This window comes from Strix aluco, chromosome 30 (genome assembly GCF_031877795.1).
Source record: "Strix aluco isolate bStrAlu1 chromosome 30, bStrAlu1.hap1, whole genome shotgun sequence".
Taxonomy (NCBI): Eukaryota; Metazoa; Chordata; class Aves; order Strigiformes; family Strigidae; genus Strix; species Strix aluco.
In genome coordinates, this window is record NC_133960.1 from 318725 (window position 1) to 333116 (window position 14392).

General features: G+C 72.9%; 2 protein-coding genes across 2 annotated transcripts in view; both read left to right on the plus strand.

The window, feature by feature from the left end:
- Positions 1-1157: 1157 nt before the first annotated feature.
- Positions 1158-9656, plus strand: RORC (RAR related orphan receptor C). The gene is given in 12 exon segments (XM_074809212.1): positions 1158-1162; positions 5338-5423; positions 6061-6202; positions 6426-6782; positions 7068-7189; positions 7301-7433; positions 8173-8268; positions 8341-8451; positions 9153-9173; positions 9176-9225; positions 9228-9260; positions 9498-9656. Coding segments are annotated over 10 exon segments (1095 nt in total). The 5' UTR covers positions 1158-1162; positions 5338-5423; positions 6061-6189.
- Positions 9657-11273: 1617 nt separating this feature from the next.
- TDRKH (tudor and KH domain containing) overlaps positions 11274-14392 on the plus strand; it is a 4555-nt gene continuing 1436 nt past the window's right edge. The window contains 16 exon segments of the mRNA XM_074809170.1: positions 11274-11361; positions 11364-11393; positions 11658-11714; positions 11717-11763; positions 11878-12067; positions 12151-12290; positions 12397-12493; positions 12496-12660; positions 12863-13029; positions 13112-13287; positions 13388-13449; positions 13545-13609; positions 13611-13688; positions 13775-13884; positions 13927-14061; positions 14169-14266. Coding sequence (XP_074665271.1) covers positions 11274-11361; positions 11364-11393; positions 11658-11714; positions 11717-11763; positions 11878-12067; positions 12151-12290; positions 12397-12493; positions 12496-12660; positions 12863-13029; positions 13112-13287; positions 13388-13449; positions 13545-13609; positions 13611-13688; positions 13775-13884; positions 13927-14061; positions 14169-14266 — 1705 coding nt within the window.

Consider the following 14392-nt stretch of genomic DNA (forward strand, 5'->3'; position numbering starts at 1 on the left):
GCTGGGAGTGACGTCACTGCTGGGGGTGACATCACGGCTGGGGGTGACGTCACCGCCGGCTTCCAGAGGGGCAGCACCGCGTCCCCCTGACAAGACGTGACGTCACCGACCCGGCGTGACGTCATGATGCGGCTGCCCCCGTCCCCCCGCCGCCCGGAGGGACACCCCGGCTGAGCGACACCGACACCGACACCGCCGTGTCCCCCCGCCGTGTCCCACCCCCGGGGAAAGGGGGCGGGGCCTGGGGCGGGGGTCTGACCGTGTGGGCGTGGCCGTGGGCGGGGCTTGCCGGGAGTGGGCGGGGCCGGGCGCCCCCGCCCCGGGTCTGCGGGGGGGCGACACGCGGGGGCGGGGCGGGACCGCGGGGACCCCCGGGGTCCCGGTGGCGATCGCCAACGCTGCGGCCTCGGTTGCCCCCACGAGCCGTGGGGGTTGAGCAACGGGGGCGCGGGGGGGGCCGCGGCTGCGCCCCAAAACCCGGCATGTTGGGGTGCCGTGGGGTCCCATCACTGCGCCCCAGGGCCACGCACATCGCGGTGCCGTGGGGTCCCATCACTGCACCCCAAATCCGGACACATCGGGGTGCTGTGGGGTCCCATTGCTGCACCCCAAATCCGGGCACATCGGGGTGCCGTTGGGGTCCGGTGGCTGCACCCCAAAGGTGGGAGCATCACGGTGCCGTGGGGTCCCATCACTGCACCCCAAATCCGGACACATCGGGGTGCTGTGGGGTGTCCCAGCTGCACCCCGAATCCGGGCACATCGGGGTGCTGTGGGGTCCCATTGCTGCACCCCAAACCCGGGCACATCGGGGTGCCGTGGGGTATCACAGCTGCACCCCAAATCCGGACACATCGGGGTGCTGTGAGGTGCCATCACTGCACCCCAAACCCGGGCACATCGGGGTGCCGGGGGGTGCCACAGCTGCACCCCGAAGCTGAGCCCCTCGGGGTGCCGCGGGGTCCGTGGGGCCTGGGGGTGTCGGAGCCGCCCCCGGGGGATTTGGGGCCGCGGTGCCGGTCCCCGCCCGGGTCCCCGCTCCGCCCGGGGTCACCGGGGTCACGGGGGGTGGGGGGCACCCCCGGCCACCCCGCTCCCCGCGCCGCCCCCCCCGTGCCTCAGTTTCCCCCCCGGCCGCCCCGTGGAAAGTCGGAAATTTCCAGTGCGTGGGGCCGGGGGGGGCAGGATGCCGGGGGGGGGCAGGATGCCGGGGGGGCCCCGGCGCCCTTATAACGCCTGCCCGCGCCGCCCGCGCCGCCGCCGCCGCCATGCGAGGTAGGGCCTGGCACGGGGGGCTGCGGCGGGGGCACACGCGTGTGCGGGCGTGTGCTCACCTGGGGGTGCGTGCGAGGCCGGGGGAGCGGGGGGCTGCGTGTGGCGGGGGGGCGGGAGGGGCCCTGCGCGTGTGCAACGGGGTGGGGGGAGCCGGCGGGGGGGCTGGGCACGCGTGTGTGCACACGTGTGGGAGCGTGCAAGCGTGTGCGAGCGTGTGGGGGGAGCGGGTGGGAGCGTGCTGGGGTGTGCACGCGTGTGTGCGAGGGCGCGGGAGCTCGCGGGTGTGCGTGTGCGTGTGCAGTCAGTGGGAGCCCGTGAGGGCACACGGACGTGGTGCAGGCGTGTGCGCGTGTGCAAGGGTGTGGGAGCACGTGTGCGTGTGCAAGGGCGCGGGAGCGTGTCAGAGCAGGCGTGCCAGCGGCGGGAGCGGGCGGGAGTGTGTGTGCAAGGGCCTGGGGGCACACGGGGATCCACACGCGTGTGCAAGCAGTGGTGAGCTGCGTGGGGGTGTGCAAGGGTGTGGGCGGGGGCAGGTGCGTGTGCGAGAGGGGGGAGAGCGTGTGTGTGCAGCCGTGTGGGCACGGGGTGGGGGGGTGCAACAGGTGGGGGCACACGGGTGTGTGTGTGTGTGTGTGTGCACACGCGTGGGCACGGCTGCGTGCTTGTGTTGGACCGTGCGTGTGTGCACGCGTGTGAGTGTGTGTGCGCATGCGAGGACAGGGCGTGTGCGTGTGTAAGAGCACCCGGAGCTGCCAGAGCACGGGGGCTGCGTGTGTCAGCGTGTGTCAGCGTCACACGTGTTTTACAGCTCACACAGGCGTGTTGGCACATGTTACAGCGTGACCACGCGTGTTGTGGCGTGTGCGGGCGTGTTTTGGGGCACACGCATGACGAGGGTGGTGTAAGTGCGTGTGCACACACCACGGGGGCTGGGCACGCGTGTTACAGCGTGTCGCTCTGTGCACACACACGTTAGAGCCTGTGCCTGCGTGTGCACGCGTGTTACAGTGTGTAGCCGCATACGCACGCGTGTTATGGTGTGTGCACCCATGTTGCGGGGCGGTGCAGCGTGTGCGGGTGTTGTACATGGCCCCGGGGACGTGCACGCGTGTTGTGGGGTGTACACGCGTGTTGTGGGGTGTACACGCGTGTTGTGGGGTGTACACACGTGTTGTGGGGTGTACACGTATGTTATCGCATGTTGCTGCGTGTCCCGGCGCCGCCGGGCAGCCCCGTTTCCCCCCACACCCGCAGCTGCAGCTGCGAGCGCCCGAGGCCGGGGGGGCGGGTGCCCCCCAGCACCCATGGGTGCCCCCGCGCACCTGCGGGTCGGGCGCTCGCCCTCAGATGTGGCGGGGGCTGGCAGCTGCGCGGGGCCGGCGCAGGTGACACGGACGGGGACACGGACGGGGACACGCAGGTGGCCCCGCTCCCGCGCTGCCCCCCCCCCGCAGCCCCTCCTCCCCCAGTTTAGCACTGGGGAAACTGAGGCAGGGCCAGGGGCACCCATGGGTGCTGGGCCCGGGGTCCCCTCCTTCCCCTCCGTGTCATGGCGTGTTGGCCTGTGCCGTGACGTGTCCGCCTGTGTCATGGCGTGTTTTGCCGTGACGCCGCGCCGGAGCGGGGTCGGGAGCGCCGGATCGTTCCCCCGCCCTGGGCACGGTGGGTGCTGATGGGTGCCAGCGGGTCCCTGTGGGTGCTGGGGGGTGTCCCTGGGGCTCACGGGTGCCCATGGGGCTGGTGGGGGCCAGCGGGTGCCCTGAGGTCACCGGGTCCATGTGCAGCTGATGGGTGCTGGGGGGGGCTGATGGGACTGGTGGGTGCTGGGGGGAGTTGATGGGTGCTGGGGGGGCTAACGGGTGCTGGTGGGCGCCCACAGTCCTAGTGGGTGCTGGTGGGGCTGACAGGTACCAGTGGGTGCTCGTGGTGCTGGCAGATGCTCATGGGTGCCGGTGGGTGCCCTGGGGCTGGTGAGGCTGAAGGGTGCTGGTGGGTGCTGGTGGAAATGGTGGGTACCGGTGGGTGCCCCGAGTCCTGGAGGGTGCTGGTGGGGCTGATGGGTGCTGGTGGGTGTTGCTGGTGGGTGCTGGTGGGGCTGGCGGGTGCCGTTGGGTGCTGGCGGGTACCGTCGGGTGCTGCTGGCGGGCGCCCAGGGGAGCCGGTGCCCCCAGGTGCGGGTGGGTGTCGTGGGAGCGGCGGGTGCCGGCGGGTGCTGGGCGAGACCTCGTCGACCTCTCGCCGCCGGTTCCCGGCAGGAGCGGCACCGAAACGGCGCTTCCTGGCAGCCGCCGGCGCCGGCCCCGTTGACTAATGCGGGCGCCGGGCGCGGGGTGACTCAAAGCGCCGAGGTCCCGGGGGGCCGGTGCTGCCGCGGGGGTCCCCGGTGCCCGGCCGCCGGTGCCGGATGCGAGGGCGGCCGCCGGGCCCCAAAACTGGGGCGGGTGGAAAAAGCCGACGAAGCGGATTCGGCCGCGGGGAGGAAGAGGTGTGCGGGCGTGTGCGCGCGTGTGCGCGCGTGTGTGCGCGCGAAGGAGCGGCCGCGTGGCGCGTGCGAGCGTGCGCCGGGGCGCGAGGGCGCGCGGGAGCGTGTGCGAGCACCGGCCTGTGCGAGCGGCCCCCGAGCGCGCCGGAGCGAGCGGGAGCGTGCGCGGGTGTGCCCCGGCGTGTGCAAGCGCGCACGAGCGTGCGCAAGCGTGCGGCAGCCTGCGGGAGAGCGCACAAGCGTTCACAGCTTTGCACGACCCTTTGCAAACGTGCCCGAGCGTGTACGCGTGACGGAGGGTGTGTGCGTGTGCCCGAGCGTGCCCAAGCGTGCAACAGCCCCCCCCAACACTCCCGTGCTCGCACAACCACGCGCGAGCGTGCACAAGTGCGCCTGTACGTGAATGTGAGCGTGCAAGCGTGTGCAAGCCGGCAGGAGGGGGCTGGGGCATGTCTGGGGGCGCACAAGCGTGTGCAAGGGTGCACCGAGGTGCTCGCACGTGCACGGGCAGAGGGTGACAAGCCGGTGGCAGTGGGGGGACAAGAGCCGTCGGGGTGGGAGGGGGCTCCTGGGCGTTCTGGGGCATCACCGGGGTTGGGGTCCTCCCGGCTGCGGTGTCCCCACCCCGGTGTCCCCACCCCGGTGTCCCCCCAGTTCAGCCGTTCCCCAACTCTGGTGTCCCCCATCCCTGTGACCGCACCCCACGGTTCCCTGCCCGCCCGGCGGGGGCAGCGGGGCTGTGCCAGGGCCACCCCAGGGCCACCCAGGGCCACCCCAGGGCCACCCCAGGGCCACCCCAGGGCCACACCAGGGCCGTGCCGGGGCGCGGGCGCCTTCCTGCGAGGTGGGGCCGTGTCCCAGTTGTGGCTTCGCCGGCGCTCGCTCTCGCTGCGGTTTCGGCAGCCCCCGGCGTCCGGCAGCGCCCACCCTGCGCCGGGGGACGCCCCGGGGGCACCCACGGGCTGCTGGGGGGGACCCGAGCCCGTAGGGGACGTCGGAGCCCGTGGGGGTGGCACAGGACCCCGCAGGGGCCGCGGGAGCTCACGGGGGGCACGTGAGCCCGTAAGGGACACGCGTGGCCGATGGGGACACCGGTGCCCCAGGGGACACGGGAGCCCATGGGGGGCCGGTGACAACATGGGTGACGGACGCGGTCCCGGAGAGGACACGTGGTGACATGGGGTCCTCAGGGGCCCGTGGGGTGACGTGGGAAACCAGGGGGGGACCCAGGAGCAGCCCAGGGGGTGACGGGTGAGCCCACGGGGGACGTGAGCCCACAGCGGCCACGTGAGCACGTGCGGTGACACGTGAGCCCGGGAGGGACACGCGGTCCTGTGGGGGACACGGGAGCGTGTCGGGGACTCTGTGAGCCCCCCGGGGACACGGGACCCACGTGGGACCGGTGAGTCCCCGAGGGACAACTGAGCCCCGCGGGGACACGTGAGCCCCTGGGGGAGCGTGCGAGGACGCCCGTGGCACATGGTGGTCCCGCGGGGGCCACGTGAGCCCGGAGGGGCCGTGAGCTCCCCCGGGGGGTCCCTGCTGGGGGTGGGCGCCCACGTCCCCCCTCCCGCCCGCAGCCCACATCGAGGTGATCCCCTGCAAGATCTGCGGGGACAAATCCTCAGGGATCCACTACGGCGTCATCACCTGCGAGGGCTGCAAGGTGGGCCGGGGGGGGCCGGGGGGGGTGATGAGGGGGTGCCAGGGGGGTGCCAGGGGGTGCTGAGGGGTGTCGGGGGTGTTGGGGGAGAGCTGGGGGGTGCCAGGGGTGTGTTGGGGGGTGCCAGGGGGTGCTGAGGGGTGCTGGGGGGTGCCGGGGGGGGCCTGGGGGGTGTCAGGCAGTGCTGGGGGGTGCTGGGGGGTGCCAGAGGTGCTGAGGAGTGCCTGGGGGGTGCTGGTGGGTGCCGGGGTGTTCCGGGGGGTGCTGGGGGGTGCTGAGGAGTGATTGGGGGGTACCAGGGGGGTGCGGGGGGTGCTGGGGGGATGCTGGGGGGTGCTGGGAGGTGCGGGGGGTGCCAGGGGGTGCTGAGGAGTGCCTGGGTGGTACCAGGGGGTGCCGGGGGGTGCTGAGGAGTGCCTGGGGGGTGCTGGTGGGTGCTGGGGTGTTCTGGGGGGTGCTGAGGGGTGCTGAGGAGTGATTGGGGAGTACCAGGGGGGTACGGGGGGTGCTGGGGGGTGCTGGGGGGTGCGGAGGGTGCCAGGGGGTGCTGAGGAGTGCCTGGGGGGTACCAGGGGGTGCCGGGGGGGTACCAGGGGGTACCGGGGGGGTGCCGGGGGTGCCGGTGCTGACCCCCGCGCAGGGCTTTTTCCGGCGCAGCCAGCAGAGCAGCCTGAGCTACGCCTGCAGCCGCCAGCAGAACTGCCCCATCGACCGCGCCAGCCGCAACCGCTGCCAGCACTGCCGCCTGCAGAAGTGCCTGCGCCTCGGCATGTCCCGCGACGGTGGGTGACACCGGGGGGGCGCGGGGCGCCCGGAGGAAGCGGGGGGCCCGTGGGTGCGGCCGGAGGAAGCGGGGGGTGAGGGCCGCGGCGGCACGCGCGTGGGGCCGGAAAGCACCGGTGTCCCGCTTATGTAGGTCGCGGGGAGCCGGGGCCGGCGCGGGCACACGTGTGTGGCCACGCGTGTGACAGGCGTGTGACACGCGTGTCCCCGGCGCCGCCGCAGCCGTCAAGTTCGGCCGCATGTCCAAGAAGCAGCGGGACCGGCTGCAGGCCGAGGTGCAGCAGCAGCTGGAGCAGCGGCAGCGGGAGCGGGCGGCCGAGGGGGCCCCCCCCGGCTCCCTGGCGCTGGTGGGGTGCCGGGGCCACCCGCTGACCCCCGCTGGCACCCCGGGGTGCCCCAGCACCCGCCACGGCGGGACGGAGAGCAGGGCTGGTCCCGCGGCAGAGCCAGAGCCGGGGCGGCTGGAGGGGACCGAGCGGGACCCGGATGGGGACGGGGATGGGGACGGCCCCGACTGGTGCCCCCACCCCGATGTCGGCGGCCTCCTGGAGTCACCCACATCCTCCAGCGTGGAGATCGGTGAGTCGCTGGGGGCCACGTGCCCGTGGGGGCTGGGTTTGTCACCCATGGGTGCTGGATGGTGGTGGGACCTGTCCCCGTCACCCATGGGTGCTCGGTGGCGATGTGACCTGTCCCCATCACCCATGGGTGCTCAGTGGCGGTGGGACCTGTCCCCGTCACCCATGGGTGCTTGGTGGCGATGTGACCTGTCCCCATCACCCATGGGTGCTCGGTGGCGGTGGGACACGAGCGGGGGCTGCCCGCCCTGTCCCTGTCCCCGTCGCAGCCCCCGTCCCCCCGCAGAGCACCTCACCCAGAACGTCCTCAAGTCCTACCGCGAGACGTGCCAGCCCCGCGCCGAGGACCTGCAGCTGCGCCGCTGGGACACCTTCTCCCGCGAGGAGATCTGCGCCTACCAGGGGCAGGTGGGGCCGCGGGGTGGGGCCGGGGAGGGGCCGCGAGGGGCCCCGTGGGACACCGGGCACCGCGGGGGCCGTTCCCGGGGGTCGCGGTGACGGTGGCGGCCGGTGCCGCAGTCGATGGAGGAGATGTGGCGGCGCTGCGCCGGGCGCGTCACCGAGGCCATCCAGCACGTGGTGGAGTTCGCCAAGCGCCTGCGCGGCTTCATGGAGCTCTGCCAGAACGACCAGATCGTGCTCCTCAAAGCGGGTACGGGGCCACCGCGTCCCCAGGGCCACCCCAGCCCCTTGTCCCCCACCCTGGGGCCACTCCATCCCCTCATCCTCAGCCCTAGGGCCACCATGTCCCCTGTCCCCACCATGAGGTCACCCCATCTCCTTGTCCTCAGTCCCAGGGCCACCATGTCCCCTTGTCTCCCACCCTGAGGCCACCCCAGCCCCTTGTCCCCACCCTGGGGCCACTCCATCCCCTCATCCTCAGCCCTAGGGCCACCACGTCCCCTGTCCCCACCTTGAGGCCACCCCATCCCCTTGTCCTCAGCCCTGGGGCCACCCCATCTCCTTGTCCTCAGCCCCAGGGCCACCATGTCCCCTTGTCTCCCACCCCAAGGCCACCCCATCCCCTTGTCCTCAGCCCTGGGGCCACCCCGTCCCCTTGTCCTCAGCCCTGGGGCCACCGTGTCCCCTTGTCCCCAGCCCCACAGTCCCTGCTGTCCCCGTCTCCAGCCCCAGTGTCCCCAGGCGATGGGCTGCTCTGGTCCCATCAGAGAGGTGACAGTCCCTAGAGCATGCCATGGCCCCATGGCCGGGGGGTGGCGGTCCCCAAGGGATGGTGTCCCCACGGGTCCCCCCGGGGAGGTGACAGCCCCCAGGGCTGGTGTCGCGGGGGGCACCGACCCCACCCCGAGCAGCAGCCCCGCGGGGCCCCGCGTCCCCGGTGCCACCGTCCCCGTCCCCGTCCCCCGCGGGCGGCGGCAGGCGCCATGGAGGGGTGCTGGTGCGCATGTGCCGAGCCTTCAACTCCGACAACCGGACCGTCTTCTTCGAGGGCAAGTACGCGGGCGCCGAGCTCTTCCGCTCCCTGGGTAGGGCCGGGGACACGGGGGGGGGACACGGGGGGACACGGGGACACGCGCGGTGACGAGGGCTCCCCCCAGGCTGCCACGAGCTCATCGGCTCCATCTTCGACTTCGCCCAGAGCCTCTGCGCTCTGCACTTCTCCGAGAGCGAGGTGGCCCTCTTCAGCGCCCTCGTCCTCGTCAACGCCAGTGAGGGGCCCCCGCGCCCCCCCCCGCCCCCCCGCACCCCCCTTTCCCTCCCTGGCCCCGTGGGAACCCAAACGGGCCTTTGCCCAAACCCCCTGCTTTTGTCCTAAAGCGGGTGCTGGGTTTGGGTGTCCTGGGCTGGCCCTGCTGGCCCCATCGCCCTGTCCCTGGGGTGTCCCCACCCTGGGCCTCTCCTGTCCCGCTCTCTGTCCCAGTGGGTCCCTGTCCCCATCCCTGTCCCCATTCCTGTCCCCATCCTGTCCCCATCCCGGTCCCCATCCCTGTCCCCAGCTTTGTCCCCATTCCTGTCCCCACCCCTGGTCCCCACCCCTGGTCCCCATCCCTGGTCCCCATCCTGTCCCCATCCCTGGTCCCCATTCCTGTCCCCATCCTGTCCCCATCCTGTCCCCATCCTGGTCCCCATTCCTGTCCCCATTCCTGTCCCCATCCTGTCCCCATGCCTGTCCCCATCCCTGTCCCCATCCTGTCCCCATGCCTGTCCCCATCCCTGTCCCTGTCCTGTTGTGGTCCCCACCCTGTCCCATCCTGCCGCGGTCCCAACTCTCCCCATCCCCATCCCTGTCCTTGTCACCATCTCCATCCCTGTCCCTGTCCCCATCCTGTCTCCACCCCTGTGGGGAAGGGGGTCCATCCCCATCCTGTCCCCGTCCCCACGCCCCCCCCTCCATGTCCCCTGTCCCCAGACCGGCCGTGGCTGCAGAACAGGCCAAGGTGGCTCGGCTGCAGGGACGCCTGGAAGTCGCCTTCCGCCTCTGCTGCGCCGGACCCGCCGCGAGGGGCTGCTGGCCAGGGTGCGGGACGGGGACACGGGGACACGGGGGGACAGGGGGTGCGGGGACAGGGGGAGAGGTGGACAGGGGGTGGGGGAGACGGGACGGGGGGGACAGGGGGTGTGGGGCGCAGGGCCGGCAGCGGGGGGGTGGCCGCCACGGGCAGGGCTTCGCCCTGGGGCGCCCTGTGTGACACGCGCGTGTGTCCCCCGCCCCGTGCGTGTCCCCCCCGTGACGGGCGCGTGTCCCCGTGGGCAGCTGCCGCCGGCCGGGCGCCTGCGGGCGCTGTGCTCGCAGCACGTGGAGCAGCTCCAGGCCTTCCGCCGCCTGCACCCCGGGGTGCTGCACGCCGCCTTCCCCCCGCTCTACCGCGAGCTCTTCGCCTCCGAGGCCGAGACCCCCGGCAGCGCCCGCTGAGCCCCGGCCCCCCCCCGCCCCCCGCCCGCTGCGCCGCGGGGGTGCCAGCGCCCGGTGACGGCCCGGCACCCGCTGGGGCTTCGGCACCCGGTGACAGCCTGGCACCCAGCAGGGGTTTGTCACCCAGCAGTGCTGTCACCCAGAGGAGCTTCGTCACCCGGTGACATTCCATCACCCGGCGATGGTCTGTCACCCGCTGGGGCTTTGTCACCCGGTGACGGTCTGTCACCCAGAGAACCTTCGTCACCCGGTGATGTTCCGTCACCCGGTGATGGCCTGTCACCCGGTGATGGTCTGTCACCCAGAGAACCTTTGTCACCCGGTGATGGCCTGTCACCCGGTGATGGTCTGTCACCCAGAGAACCTTTGTCACCCGGTGATGGTCTGTCACCCGCTGGGGCTTTGTCACCCGGTGATGGTCTGTCACCCAGTGATAGTCTGTCACCCGCTGGGCTTTGTCAGCCGGTGACGGTCTGTCACCCAGAGAACCTTCGTCACCCGGTGATGTTCCGTCACCCGGTGATGGCCTGTCACCCGGTGATAGTCTGTCACCCGACAGGGATCCATCACCCAGTGATGCTCCGTCACCCTGAGGACCTTTGTCACCCGGTGACACTCCATCACCCGAGGGTGCCCCCACCCCACAGAGCAGTTCAGGGTCCCCGGGGCCGCGGTGGGTGCTCGGCCCCGCCCGGGACAGGCCACGCGCCCCCGGGGCTCTCCCACGGCCACCGGCTCCCACGCGTGCAGACACACGTGGGCCCCGCCGCTACGGGTGGCCCGGGGCAGTGCCGGGGGGGGCCGGGCGGGGCCGCGGCTGTACCGAGGTGCAATAAAGGCATTTTGGGGGACGGCGAGTCCGTGGGCTCCGTCACGGGGGGAGCGGCGGCGCGGGGGGGGCGCGACACGGCACGAGCCCCCCGGGACCCCCCGGCCGCGCCGCGCGGGGCATTGTGGGACGGCGCAGAGCCCACTGCCCTCGCTCTACAGGACGCGCCGCACGTCACTCACGTCTCGGGGCGGGTCCGAGCCCCCGGTGCTGCTCGCTGATTGGCTTCAGCCGGCGCCGCGCGGCGCGGATTGGCCGCTTTATTCCCAGGCAGGCGCTGTGTCCCGCCCCCTCGCCCCTTTCTTCCCTCCCCCTCCTGTGGGAGCCCGTCCGGGGATTGGCCGCGGCGCTTCGGGCGGTGATTGGCGGGGCGGGGAGCAGCGGCGCCGCGATTGGCGCGGGGCGGGCGGGGGCGGGGCTAACGGCGGCCGGGCGCGTGAGGCGGCGGCGGCGGCTCGACGGGCGAAGCCGGGCCCGGTCGGGGCTGGGCCCGGGGCTGCGCCGCCGCGATCGGGGCCCCCGGGTGGGTTGAGGCCGCCCCGGGAGGCGGCGGGACCGCGGGGCGGGGCGGGGGTTGTCGGTGCCCACCCGCTGCGGCGTCAGCTCCTCTCCCGGAGTGCCAGGAGCCGCGGCCTGTTCCGGCGGAACCGGGGCTGAGGCCTGAGCCGGTGGCCGGGCCCTCTGCGGCGGGTGCGCGGGCGGGAGGTTCCGGGACGGGGTGGGGGCTCGGCAGGGCTGGGGAGAGGCTCCTGGGAAAACCTCTCCTCCCTCAGCCCGCGGGGGGGACGATGGCGGCGCGCGGCTGCTGGAACAACCTGACGACGCTGCAGAGAGCCGCGGTGGTGCTGGGGATCCCGGCGGGCGCCGCCGTCTGCTACATCTGTACCGCAGGTACCGGGAGAGCCGAGGTGGGTGTCGCAGCCCCGCTGCTGTGCCCAGGTTTGAGCCTTCAGCTGCCTCCCGCAGACCCCGAGCGCGCTGAGAAACACCCCGGGGACTTCCAGAGCCGCCGCGGGGCCGCTCCTGGGGCTGGGGGAGGCTCTCGGAGGAGCTTTGCCCGGTTTGAATGTCCCTTGTGCTGTTTATAACCCCCCCGGGGGTTTCCCTCTCCCCACGCGGGTGGATGTGGCGGTGGGGACCCGCTGCCGTCACTCTGCCTCTTTCCCCCCCAGAGGAGCGACTGACCTTCGTGGGAGATGAGGAGCTGGAAATCGAGATGCGAGTGCCCCGGGGGCTGTGAAATCCATCATCGGCCGGAAGGGAGCCACCATCAAAAAGGTGCGTGATGCCGGAGGCCGCCGCGCTGACGGCAGGGACGGGGAGAGGCCGCGTTACTGGGAGCGCCAGGAAATGGCAGCCGGGGGCTGGTCCCCCCCCACCCTGTGCCCGCAGCTGAGCCAGGCGACGGGGGCTCACATCGACGTGGAGGGAGAGGACGAGGGCGAGGAGACGACGCTGCTGATCTCGGGCTCCCCCAGCCAAGTCTGCCGGGCGAAAGCCGCCATCCACCAGATCGTGGCGGAGAGCACCCCGGTGTCGGAGCAGCTCTGCGTGCCCCAGAGAGCCGTCGGCAGGATTATCGGTACCCCCACGCGCTGTCCGGTTCCCTGCGGGAGGGCGGTTGGCTCCTGCTCCTCCCTGCCTCAGTTTCCCTGTCCGCCGCAGGCCGGGGCGGCGAGACGGTGCGGGGCATCTGCCGCAGCTCGGGGGCCAAAGTGCTCTGCGAGCGCGAGGCCGACGCCGGCCTGTCCCCGGTCAGGGTCATCCAGCTCTCGGGGACGCAGAAGGAGGTGGCAGCCGCCAAGGTGAGGGGGAGGCGGCGGGGCTGGGGGCAGCTCGGCCCCCCCCGCACCCCAACACTCTCCTCTTTTTCTTCTTTTTTATTTTTTTTTTTTCCACCCTGTCACCAAGAAACTCATCCTGGAGAAGCTGGTGGAAGACGACGCTTTCCGGAAGGAGCTGGCGCAGTCGGCGGCGCTGCGGTGCCCACGCAAGCAGCCCCTGGGGACCCGCGGGAGCAGGAGCCGCTCCCCGACGGGACGCCGGAGCGCGGGGAGGAGGACGGGGGCTCGTCCTGGGACGAAGGCTCCTCCCTGCACCCTGTTCCCGCGGAGCTGGGGGACGAGAGCGAGGAGCCGGCGGCGGGGCCCGAGGCGACGGTGCCGAAATTTGAGGGTGAGAGAAGCCGTTTGTGTCGCGGGAGCCGTTTTAGCGGCGCGGGGTCACCCCGGGGGCTTCGTCCCCCGCGCTCGGTGTCCCTGTCCCCGCTGCGGGCGCTGCCGGGGCCGGGATCTGCCCCTCGGCTTCGGCTCTCGCATTCCCGTCCCTGGGGAGGCCGGGGCCGCCCCCCGCCGCTCTCACGGGGGTTCCCCCGTAGTTCCCAGCCCCGATTTCAGCTTCCACGCCGACGAACACCTGGAAGTTTACGTCTCGGCCGCGGAAAACCCGAATCACTTCTGGATCCAGATCATCGGCCACCGCAGCCTCCAGCTGGACAAGCTGGCGGCCGAGATGCGGCACTACTACCAGAGCCGCGGCTGCGCCGTGAGTCCCTGCGGGGCCCGGGCTGGGCGTCCCCCTCCCCGTGTCCCCCCGGAGCTGTCACCCCCCCGTCCCCCCTCCCCAGGCAGCGCTCGCCGCCGTCCAGGCCGGGGACATCGTGGCCGCGCCCTACGCCGACAGCGGCGACTGGTACCGCGCCCGCGTGCTGGGAACGCTGGAAAACGGCAACATCGACCTTTACTACGTGGATTTTGGGGACAACGGCGAGGCCCCCCGCGAGGCGCTGCGGGCCTGCGGTGAGCGCGGGGGGGTGACGCCAACACCAGGGCCGCCGGCGGTGGCGTCCCCGTGTCCCCGCGGCGCCGGGTGACGCGACGGGGCCGTTCTCTCCCCGCAGGAGCGACTTCCTGAGCCTGCCCTTCCAGGCGCTGGAGTGCGGCCTGGCCGGCGTCGGGCCCGCGGGTGAGCCGGCGGCCGTGCGCGTGTCCCCCGCCCCCCGGTGACGCCTCCGTCCCCCTCCCGGTGCCGCTCAGCCCCCAGTGTCCCCCCTCCCGCAGGCGGGGGCGCCTGGCCCGTGGCGGCGCTGGACGCCTTCGACCGCCTCACGCACTGCGCGGCCTGGAAAACCGCTGGTGGCCAAAATCGCCAGTTACGGGCCGGCGGGGCCCGAGGTGCGGCTCTACGCTGCGCACGGCGGCGAGGTGAGGCCCCCGCCGCGACCCCCCCCACCCTCACCCCGTCCCCCGGGGCCGTCCCCGTTCTCCAGCCCCGTCTCCCTTGGGCGCAGACCCTGGACGTCGGCGCGGAGCTGGTGCGGCTGGGCCATGCCGTGCCCCGGCCCCGCGAGGAGGAGGAGGAGGAGGAGGAAGGGGCGGCGGGTGATGGGCCGCCGCGGCGGTGACACCGGTGAGCAGACGCGGCCCCGGCGCTGACCCCCAGCCCTCCCGGTGCCGTTAACCGGCTCTTCCCGGCACAGGAGGACGTCACCTGCGCCTCCCTCGAGAGCCTCGGGTCCGAGCCCCGGCGGAGCCCCGGCGAGACCCCCCTGACGCTGTCCTGCGTCAGGCCTCTCCGGTAAGCCCCGGTACCCGCGCACGGTACAGCAGGACGCTGCTCTGCGCTGGCCGGGGGGCCGGTACTGTGATACCGGGGCTCCCCGGTCACCCCCCCGTTTGGTGCAGACGCTGCCAGCGCCGAGGACAACGGCGGCGGGACCGAGAGGAGCTCCCGGTGACGCCGTCTGCAGCCGCACCGTCCCCAGCCGAGACGCCCCGGGAAGGTGTGAGGGGCTCGGGGCGGGAAACTGCAGCACCGCCCACCCCCCGCTGTTACTGGCCGTGGGCCCTTCCCGGTTACCGGCTGCCTCCTGTGCACTGGATTGTTCTCGCCCTGTTTTGGGGCGAGA